This window comes from Rhagoletis zephyria, unplaced genomic scaffold, assembly GCF_001687245.7.
Source record: "Rhagoletis zephyria isolate East Lansing unplaced genomic scaffold, Rhagoletis_zephyria_1.1 Rzeph_scaffold_09647, whole genome shotgun sequence".
Classification (NCBI taxonomy): Eukaryota; Metazoa; Arthropoda; class Insecta; order Diptera; family Tephritidae; genus Rhagoletis; species Rhagoletis zephyria.
The window spans coordinates 12,658-23,378 of NW_016166725.1; the positions used below are offsets into that span (position 1 = coordinate 12,658).

The 10,721-nt window shown below is 33.1% G+C and overlaps 1 protein-coding gene across 3 annotated transcripts in view; it reads left to right on the forward strand.

Annotated features, from left to right (window-relative positions):
* Atg18a (Autophagy-related 18a) overlaps nt 1-8,254 on the forward strand; it is a 12,288-nt gene extending 4,034 nt beyond the window's left edge. For 2 of the 3 annotated variants that reach the window (XM_017632102.1, XM_017632103.1), the window contains exons 5-6: nt 3,784-3,911; nt 7,172-8,254. In XM_017632102.1, coding sequence (XP_017487591.1) covers nt 3,784-3,911; nt 7,172-7,314 — 271 coding nt within the window. In that variant the 3' untranslated portion in view covers nt 7,315-8,254. The remainder of the gene's footprint in view (nt 1-3,783; nt 3,912-7,171) is intronic. The other variant, XR_001849215.1, reaches the window with a different exon arrangement.
* The last annotated feature ends 2,467 nt before the right edge of the window (nt 8,255-10,721 follow it).

The window sequence follows — 10,721 nt, forward strand, 5'->3', positions numbered from 1 at the left end:
CTAGGTGTATGGTGTCAAGTTAGCACTACATACCATTTTTTCTTAAAAAACGAGAGCTACAAATTTTTTCTTTCTACAACAAATTTACAACAAAAACACTACAATTTATGCCGTAGTTAACTTTTCCAATTTCGAAAAGTGTAGTGCTAACTTGGCACACGTCACTCAGTGAGCTATGGCCTGCCGACCACTGCATTATAGCATAGACAAATGGCAAGTTAAATCCGGATTAACGGCGCAGTTGGTCTGATCAAAATTGTACCCTGATAGACGGCAGTATTGCGGATTAAGGGAGCCGCGACGGCGGGCGTTCGAATTCGAGTGGACATCGAACCTGGTTCCTACTCAGTTGTAGCACATAGTTCTGACCACTTGGACTCCAAATTCTTTTAATTTTTAACCGACTTCCAAAAGGGGAGGAGGTTATTAGTTCGTCGAATATTTTTTTTATGTATGTTACCGCATAACTTTGGACCACGTCAACCGATGTCGATAATTCTTTTTGCATCGGAAAGGTAGTGTCTCAGAGGTGGTCCCATCTGGTTTAGATCCGATCATTGGATCATGAAATATATATATATATATATAATATTTTGATGTGTATACATCTTTGGTTTCGGTAGGGGTAAAATTTGAGAATCTGTAACGCATATCCCAGCACAAAATTGCGAAGGGCTTTAGCATGTCTATTTCAGCATACAATTTTTGGATTTTCATTAGAAGAACCCTGTGTTTGCTTGCTATTGTAAATGGTTGCATACATTTAGGCATATGCATAGTAAGAGGAAATGCGGTACAGTTGATTATTACTTCCGATTATGCAAACTCCGCACATGCATACTGCTTTGTACCTAGGTATGTACACACATATGTATGAACTCATTTGTTGCAACTGGTTTTGATATTCGTAGATGCTTTTAGGCATAGGTTTAGTGGTCTATTTTGATAAAAAAGCAAGGCGAAAATTAAAAAAAAATACTGAAATCATTTTAACAAGGATCGTTGATAACTGACGATATATGTAACCGCCAAAATAACGTAAGCGACATTTTTTTTTTTTAATTTTCTTTTTGATGCAGAAATGTGTCTAGATGCTCTAGGAATATTTCTGCATCAAAAAGAAAATTTTGAAAACAATGTCGCTTACGTTATTTTGGCGGTTAGGGCTCGATATGTATGTTTAATATGAATATGTATGGACAATTTAATATCTCTGATCCAATACTTTTCGCGAAACATCCTGGAAAGAGGTCAAACAGCAAAATCACTCTCCGAAGTGAGAGTAAAAAGTGAGTAACAGCAAAACTTACGCAACTCTCCAAAAATCGCTCTCATTTACATACATATAAAAGATTGCCCACATTTTCGAACTTAACTCCCTAACCTGTAATTAGAAAAAGAGGTTAGCCATACAAAATTATAATTATAAACATATCCCAGATTAAACCGATAACTTTTTGGGGTCCAACCTAGTTTTATCGATTATACTTGCGAAGAGGAGGAGGAATGTCAAATGTAAAAGTAAACAAAAATTGGCGCTAGTAAAGAAAAGAGGTTTGTAAAGGTATTTTTAATAAAATATTCAGTTAAAATATATTTAAATGGCATAATATGTGTTGCAGAAAAAATTGACCACGGTGGCACAGAGAAGAAGTTTAACTTTTCCCCGAGTTGTGTGAATAACAAGCACAACCAATTTGACAGCTAACGAGCTTTGATTGAGATTACATTTATATGTAAACATCATTTTACGCTTTGCAGTTCGCATATGCTTACACATCAAATTTCATGAATACCTAGTACTCACGCTTTCTTTTCGGTTTTTGCTAAAAATTACTTGTTTTTATTCAGAGAACAAAGAATACAAAAAACATGCAAAACTGGCATCGACATTAGAAGGCTGCATGAATTCATTCAAAACGGCTTATGAATTATTCATATACAAAACGAATGAATGATTTTGGCTTAAATTTTTTTTTGAATTGGAGTGAATACCTGTTCTGATATATGTGTCGACATTAGAATATTCAAACAAAGTGAAAATAAATTGAATTGAAATAAATGACAATTTTTTGTATGAATGTCCAAACCAAGGCGAATTTATATAAGGTGGTGTTACTAGCTCTGACTAGCTGATTTTGTGTGTGTGTTTCGCCGCACGGCTTCTGATATCAAATTGAAAAATTTTGTTTGAATTTCTACACACACTCTTACAGATTTTGACAGTTTATGCCGCCAAGGCAAAAACAAAATACATGTAAATTTTTATTTTGTACTCCTGCTATCACCTTATATTAATTCGCCTTGGACCAAACATTTTTTTTCTGTGCACATATGTACAAACATGCATTACATACATATGCATACATATTGCTGAGCTCCTATTACAATACGAACAAACTTGTTTGTAGAAAAAAAACTTTTACCGAAATGAGTTTGAATGATTTTAACGTTTTCCATTCATTCATTCATTCTTCCATTTGAAGGTAGAAAATTTAAAACAAAAGGTATATTCATAACTTACAAAATTCCATACATTGAGTGTTTTGTATGTGAAGTAAAATATTGAAATGTACTGTACTCTGTTTGGCTAGAAGTTTGAATAAATTCATACAGCCCTCTAATAGACTTGTACCTCGTCGTCGACTGCATTAGTCATCATACTGATTCGAATAAGTTCTCATTCAATTTCAATTTGATTCCTATATGAATTAGTATGGAAACTGCATTACTGACGAGGAAGTAGATGTCCAGGCTAATTTTGCATGTTCTCTGTAATCTATGTTTTCATTTATTGCCCCGAAATCAGATCTAAACGATTTAATGTTTTGGGGATTACCTTAAACGCGAAGAGTAGAACACTCGAAAACCTCGAAAGATTTGGAGGCTATTCTTGGGAATGCACCTTTTTGTAGCTTTGTAAGAAATGAGGGAATTCCGAAATTTTGCAGTTCAGTTAGAGTTTCTTTGTATATTACATGGTATTAAAAAGCTGAAGCAAACATAAAAGCAAAACATTCAAAATGCATTGAAAAAGTGCAAAAACGTAAATTGCATGAATTGAAAGACCAAAACGCAACACTGAAATTTAGGAACTACTTTACATAAATTTTTTGACAGTTGTTTTTCGAGGCTGAACAAGTTTCGAGGTTTCAAGGTTTTCGAGCTATTTTCGACTTTAAAGGAATACCCTTATTATTTTGTTCCTCACCGTGGATGGTCTTCCTACAATTTGTAGAAGGACACAAGCCATTAATTTTAAATTAACTTCAGAATTGGAAAAGTCGTGTACATATCGCTCATTTACTTCAATAGTGTCATAATTCAAAAAAACAAAACTTAAGAAATTTACATATCGTTATCTTAATTCACAAAGGCCACAACAACCAACACTTTTTCCGAAGCTGTGTTTTTCACAGATTATGGTAAAAGGTATTAAAATACACCTTCAATAAAATTTTTAAAGTGTTATGTCCAAAAACAACGGAGCCACTTTTTAAAAAGCCCTACCTGTTTTTGATACTCCTCTTATAATGTTTTTTGCTTCTCCTGAAAAAAAAATTGTTGGTTAGGGTCTTTGTGAATTAGGTTAACAATCATGGGCGTAGCCAGGTATGGACGGGGGTGTTCGAGCCTTCCCTGCCCCCGTAACTATCAAGTTTTCTCTATATGTATATATAAAAACTAGTACACTGAAATGCTAGCTTAATGGTACAATAATTATAATTTTATCAGTAATTTAAAACATATGTATATATTTAAATGTTTTTTCTTTGATTTCAGGCTTTTAGTGGCTTCACAGGACGGATACTTGTATGTATATTCAATTCCTTCAATTGAGGGCGCTGAATGTCAGCTTATTAAGAAGCATGATATACGACTCGACGACTCCTACGCAATGGATATTAAAGGCAGGCATTCTTAGAACTTACATTCCATTGACACATTCTGAATATTCACTGCTTGCAGTCACTTGACATCAATCACTGCTCTTGAACTCATATTTTAGTTATTTTCTATAAAGCAATTTGGGGTACTCATGAAAACTCATAAACTCTTCGTAGGTTTGCATTTCTTCTCACCAACATGACTTTTCAAAACTTTGCAAATTTTCTAGTGTGCAACGAAGCGATTTGACAAAAAATCATGATAATGCGTATACATGAATAGAACTTATAGTAGTGGTATTCACCAAATTGAGCAAGTGGCCTGGCACTCTTGCAAAAGTGCAGATTAGCTCAAGCAACGACTGTTGCAACGTTGCCAAACCACTTGGTCAATTTGGAGAATACCTACTCACAAAATACCTAAAAACTATGGTCATTACGAAATTAGCAACTGAAGAAACAAAAATGTTATATGGGGCCTTTCTTAGGGTTAATCGTGAACTACTTCGGTCTCTTCGCTAATACGCAAAGTTAAGGACGCAGAACTTGTTTTCTTCTTATGTTTATACTCATAAGGTTACTTCCCCCTGTTAAAACTAATTTGATCTTCTTAGTTCTTTTTTCAATGTTTCGTCGTTATTGAGTTAAGTAAGATAACGATATGTAATAAACGACATACGCAAAAATTTGCTTCCTATTGCTACTAACAGATGGAAGGAGATTGTGAATTTCGATAAATTTTCGTTAAAAGTATGTTCGTTCTCCAGTATTGTCTCCTAATGGGCTTACTATATTAAATTTATGTAGAAAATTATGCAATTTTGCTATACTCGATACCATTGCTTTGGTCAAATATCAATATGGCGGAAACCCAGCAAACATAGTCTCTAACGTTAGAGAAACATTTTGATTTTACATTGGAATAAATCAGGTTAGAGAACTATGTTAGAATTCGATGATTAGAAAAACACTAGACATTTGAAACTAATTAAAATTCAACGTTAGGACACGATTAGATATCTAACCTTTTTCTCGATATCGAGAACTAGTTCCCCTTTTGTAGATAATGCAATAATTCTCGACAGTTTCTCTAATCCTCTTCTAACCTTCTACCTTAGGGAAACATTTAAAGATTTCGAATCGTTTTCCAATCGTTTTCTAACTTTAATGTCTGTTGGGAAGAAAATAAAATGATTTTTGTTCAAATTTCTCTAGCAAACAGGAAAATACCACCATGGCTACACAAATGGCTAGAACAAAGGGGAAATTTTGTCTTGTTTGTCAAGTTATGTATGGGGAAATAAAAAAGTAGGTTTGCAGATGTACATATCTCTGCTCTTTGCAAATCAAATACAAATTTATACAACAGACATTTAGGACTATCTAATTAAATGATGATATTTCCGCTTCAAAACATGATAATATCGCTCTTTTGCCGGAAGAATATGATAACTCAAAATATACATGTTTTTTTTTTTATTAAATGACCTCCTGCCCTTCCTTTATGTTGTGTGTAAACAAGTCATAAGAAAAAAATCTGTCTTTTTTGCTATACCTTTAACCAAAATAAAAGGCTTCACCGTCTATGAAAAAATTCCCAATCGATAGTTAAAAATGTCCTGAATCGCATATGAAAATTATCAAAAATAGATCAGTGCAGAAGATATCGAAAAAATAAAATATCTATAATTCTATATATGAACTCCGGATGGTTCAAAACAAAAATGGCGAGTTGCCAGTGTTTAAAAAATTTCGATTTAAGTTGATAAATTGAATTGAATTTCCATTTAGGTATCAAACTAATGAGGTTTAAGAAAGCTTAATTTGGAAAATATTTTTCACGAGGGTTGCCACATATTTCAAAATTATATTAATAAGGCTGTGTTTAAACAGATTCATTTAAGTGAAAATTATTTTAATTTAAAAATTTTTGGTTTCACCAATCAATTTTATTTTTGTTTTTAATTTTAATTTACGTGACCTATGCTCTTCACTTAAATGAAAATTAAATCAGCATGGCCACACTCAGGGATGCTATATTATTAATCTGCTGATCAATATACACAAACCGATATTGTGTATCAGCTGTTCACTTGTATACAAGCCCTGCTTTTACTACCACTTTTAGCACAGTGCTGCCATATTTTTACTCACTTAATAAAAAGTTTATTGAAACTGAAAAAAAAAATTCAATTGAGAAATAAAGAATTAAATTAAAATTAAATTCCACTTAAATTAATATTAAATTCCACTTAAATTAATATGGTGTTAAGATAAATAAATTATTATTACAATATGCGTATCAAGCGAATGAGGCTTAAGAAAGCTTGATTTCCAAAATACTTTTGAAGAGGGTTGCCATCTGTTTGAAAAATTTATAAGGAAAGTTAAATGTTGCATTATGGGAGTCAAAAAAAGTGATTTATGGAAGCTTAGCTTGGAAAATATGGTTAAGGAGGGTTGCCACCTGTTTAAAAAATTTAATTCAACTAAATTGATAAGATAAATGAATAATTACAATATGGATGTCAAACTGAAATAGTTTAAGAAAGCTTAATTTCTAGACATTTTTTGAAGAAGTGTGCCACCTCTAAAAAAATATATCAATTAAATTGATAAGATTAATTAAATATATAAATATTTTAAAGTATAAATACTTGCACAGTTCATAAAATGACAGCTGCGCGAATTCAAGAGAATGAAGAAACGGCAAACTGAAAAAATTGTGTTGAAAACTAGCCGACCTATTGCGCAAAGCGCTTTTTCCATTGAAGCGAGTGCACAGAAAGGGGTTGGACCTCGGGAAAGATGCTGCGAATAACGCGTAATTGGGGTTAAACAAATTTCGGAAATTTTTTACAAAAGAACTACACATTCTACAATTTTGTTTTCCATATCGATTTCGTATGGGATTTTATTATCTAGAATTTGTTTTTTTTTTTTCTTTCAATGTTTTTGTCTTTAACCCCTACAAAAACCGATCGTTATTAATTGTTTTCGTTACCGTCTGCACCGAACTATTTTTGATAATTTCGATATGTTATTTAGGAGATTTTTTCTATCGAATGGATATTTTTTCAACAACGGTGAATTAATTTCCCAGTTAAGCAATTTTTCCATATAATTCCATCAGACTGCACTCCATTTCGGGGTTTATGACCTTTGTTTGTTCGTTTGAGTTTTTTCTGTATGTTTTTGCAAATTTAAACTTATCGGAAAGATTGTGAGTTTTCAACAGTGCCAAAAATATATTTTTTAAATCCGGATAAATTTTACCGTTACAGTTGATTCACCGCAACCGCTGGGAGGTGGAGGAGCGTCTGTTACTCAGCATGCGACTGAAGAAGAGATATCTAAGCAGAATGCAGCTGGTGGGGCAACTTACGCTTCTGCAGTAAAAGGCGAAGAAAAGGCAGTGTTGCCTTAGATGTGTCGGTCGTTTAATGATTCGCTAGTACCACCATTAACTTCATAAACTAAGTATATGTATAAGTCTGTCAATAAACGAAGATTTAGGGTGCAAATAAAAATTCTTATGGCGGAATCTACTAGTGCAAAGCAACACATGAAAACGTAAAGACACGACTACATACAGCTTTCCCGTCGCTTTGGCGTTCGCCTTGCTTTGACAGCTGATTCAGAAAATATGCATTTAAATGAGCGCGTTGACGTGGCCAAAATTGGCAATGCTAATGACAAGACAAAGCAGAAAGATGGACAGCTACCAAAATTTCACACGCGCGCTCTGCCAGCTGTTTTTGTTAGTAATTTAAACTCTAGGGATCTTCACACCGAGCTCGATACCTCATCACTCAGTAGTATTCCCCATGTATTTTGTTAAAGGAAAATTATTTTACTGTCGGCAAGCTTGATAATTTTTCCTGGTAGCAAGTATACTGCAATCAGCTATTCGGAATTTACTCAATTTCAAATCCGCCTGCTGCTGAAAAGCATAACGCATATGAGTAAGTAAAAGTTAAATTTTCTGCTACAATTTATCTAATTTTTTTTTTTTTTTTTGGGAAAAAGCTACGAATCAGTTTTGGGTAAACATAATTTACCATACTAACAAAAGTAAGCTAAAACTGACGTTCACAGTTGATAAAACGACAGTTTACAGAAACTACCGAATTGAACGACAAGAAACAAATATCAAAATAACTTCGTTACTGTTCGGAGCTAAGTCAACCCAACAAAGTATTTTGATAATTACCTAAACGATAACAAACTGAAACAAATCATCGTCTTTTTCGGTAATACCGTTACGTTGCTAGCAAAAGAAACGCAAAATGGACAGGGTGCCAGCGGGCGAGCAAAAAAAAAACAGGCCTATAATTGCCAGGCAGCAAAGTGCTAATTATGGGTGTGTTCAGAAATGCATTAAGCCAAAGCAGCAGACACATTTATTTCTAAACTATAATTGATGGAAATGTCCAATATACGCAACCACGATTAAAAGCCTAATTGGAACTTAGTTGCGTAAATAAGGCATTTCCATCAATTATAGCTTAGAAGTAAAAGAGACTGATGCTTTGGCTTGAAGCATTTCTGAACGCACCCTATAGTATGCTCCAGAGTGGTTCGCGCTGCTATCTAAGCGAGGCGAAAGCGAACGCTAAAGTGCGATGCAGAAAGTTGTATGTATTTTTACTTACTTACAGTGGCGGAGAAATAAATATGGGCGCGACATTTTAACATATTTTGACTATTTTTCTTTTGTCAGGAAAATTCAAAGTTTTATCAAAATTTTAAACTTATTAATAAGAATTTTCGGAAAAAATGTGGTATGCATTTTTAAACCACATCAAATTTTAGTAATAAAGTGCAAGTGTGAAATTGCTAAAAATATACGTTGGTTTTTGATATTTCGATTACGAGTATGTTGAATAATAAATAAACAAAAGAAAATTACATGAAACATGTTAAAATGTCGCGTTCCTATTTATCTTTTCGTCATTGTACATATGAACATATGTGTATGCGTAAAATGTCAAATGCACGGGTAAGGTTACACACCTATGGAGAACAGCCCTTAGTAAAAAAATAGGTTATTTCAAAATATATTCAACAAATTCGACTGGATAAATGTACTTTCGCGGTAATGTGATGCAGTTTTATCTTTTATAGTCTAAGAGCAGTGCACAAATTTTTCGGAAATTATTTTCATTCTTGTAAAAAATTCAAACGAATTCAAATGTTACATTGTTTAAAATTTTAAACGCTTTTGACTGATGTTCTATTTTTCTTGGTTTTGAGACTAAAAGTTAGTTCAGGGATATCAATTGATTAAAATATTGTTTAAAATTTTATAAAATACCTTTCTAAATTCATATGTATGTATGTACATATGTTTTAATGTATGTCCTCTTTGTTTTTTCTCGTGTTTGTTTGCATTTGCTAAAATTAATCGACCACTTCAATGTATCGGCATAAGAGAAAACGAAACAAAAGGAACAAATACTAGTTTTAAATACAAGAAATTATGTTTTAATATACTTTAATAAAAAATGAAACAAACATTGAAAATAGCTGAAATCTATTTATTAAATACAGTAGCGAACAAAATAAGGGCGTCTTAAAAATGTGTGGGTATGTGGTTTTATTTATAAACAAAGGATCATTTAACAAAATTTGTGAAGAGACTATTTTGACGCCAGTGTTACCAACATAAATATCTATTTCCGTGAAGATTACTATGCGTTTGGCGATATTTTAATTACCAATAATAAAAAAACTGAACGAAAATCTTTTTTTGTCATGACCGACAGGGGAAATATTTAATATTAACTTAACAAATTTGGAGTATAAAAAATATCTATTGTTAACAATAATGCAGTTTTTTGCATTCGACAGCCTAACTTGTAGAGTATCTACGAATCTTCACAAGCTATGGTTACTGGTCTCCCAAAGGAGCATACGATTCCTCTAATATTCTTCCGCATTAATTTTAAGTTTATTTGTATGTACACTACAAAAAAACGTCTAAAAAATAGCTATTTTCGACGAGTTATAGAACAATTTTTTCTTGAAATCTCTTTCAAGAGCTTTAGTATTATCGTGTAGCTTACATTTTGGCTTAATAAAGCTATAGAGAGTCCACATTTTTATTGTTTATCAACCTTTAGCCATTCTTTGAGAAATTCTAAACTTGTAATTTAACACACAAAAAAAACTAGTAATTTTAAAGTAAACACAAAACCGACTTCGATTCTCATATAATCAGTTTTCATGATCCAATGATCGGATTTAAACCAAATTAGTATGGGACCACCTATGAGGTAAACCCGTTCTATTAAAAAAAAAGAATTATAGAAATCGGTTAACGTGGTCCAAAGTTATCTGCTATAACATACATAAAAAAAAAAAATATATTCCAACGAACTGATAGCCGTCTTCGTTTTGTGAAGTCGATGAAAAACAAAATAAAATGGTTTTACTCTAGTGTGCTGTATAAAGTACATAACTTTATTAATACAATAGATGTTGCGAGCATATCGCACACGATCTTCAAAAGTACCCAGTGGGAATTAGGAGCACGTANCCCAGTGGGAATTAGGAGCACGTAATAATACCTTATTAGCAACTTACTCTTCACCTGGCAGTCATTACCATTTCCCTGCCGAACGTCCCTTACTTTTACAAAGGCATGGCCGCCATATGTAAGTAGGAATTTAGAATGTACATTTGGTATCAGACATACTTCTGAGCCGCTTTACAAAGTAAGTTACGTGTAATGCAGAGCAGTCGCTTGGAGTAGTTCGGTGATTGGAAATAACTTCGGCTGCCAGTCACCGACGAACACTCATCGTGAACGGTCGCTATCTATTTCGCTGT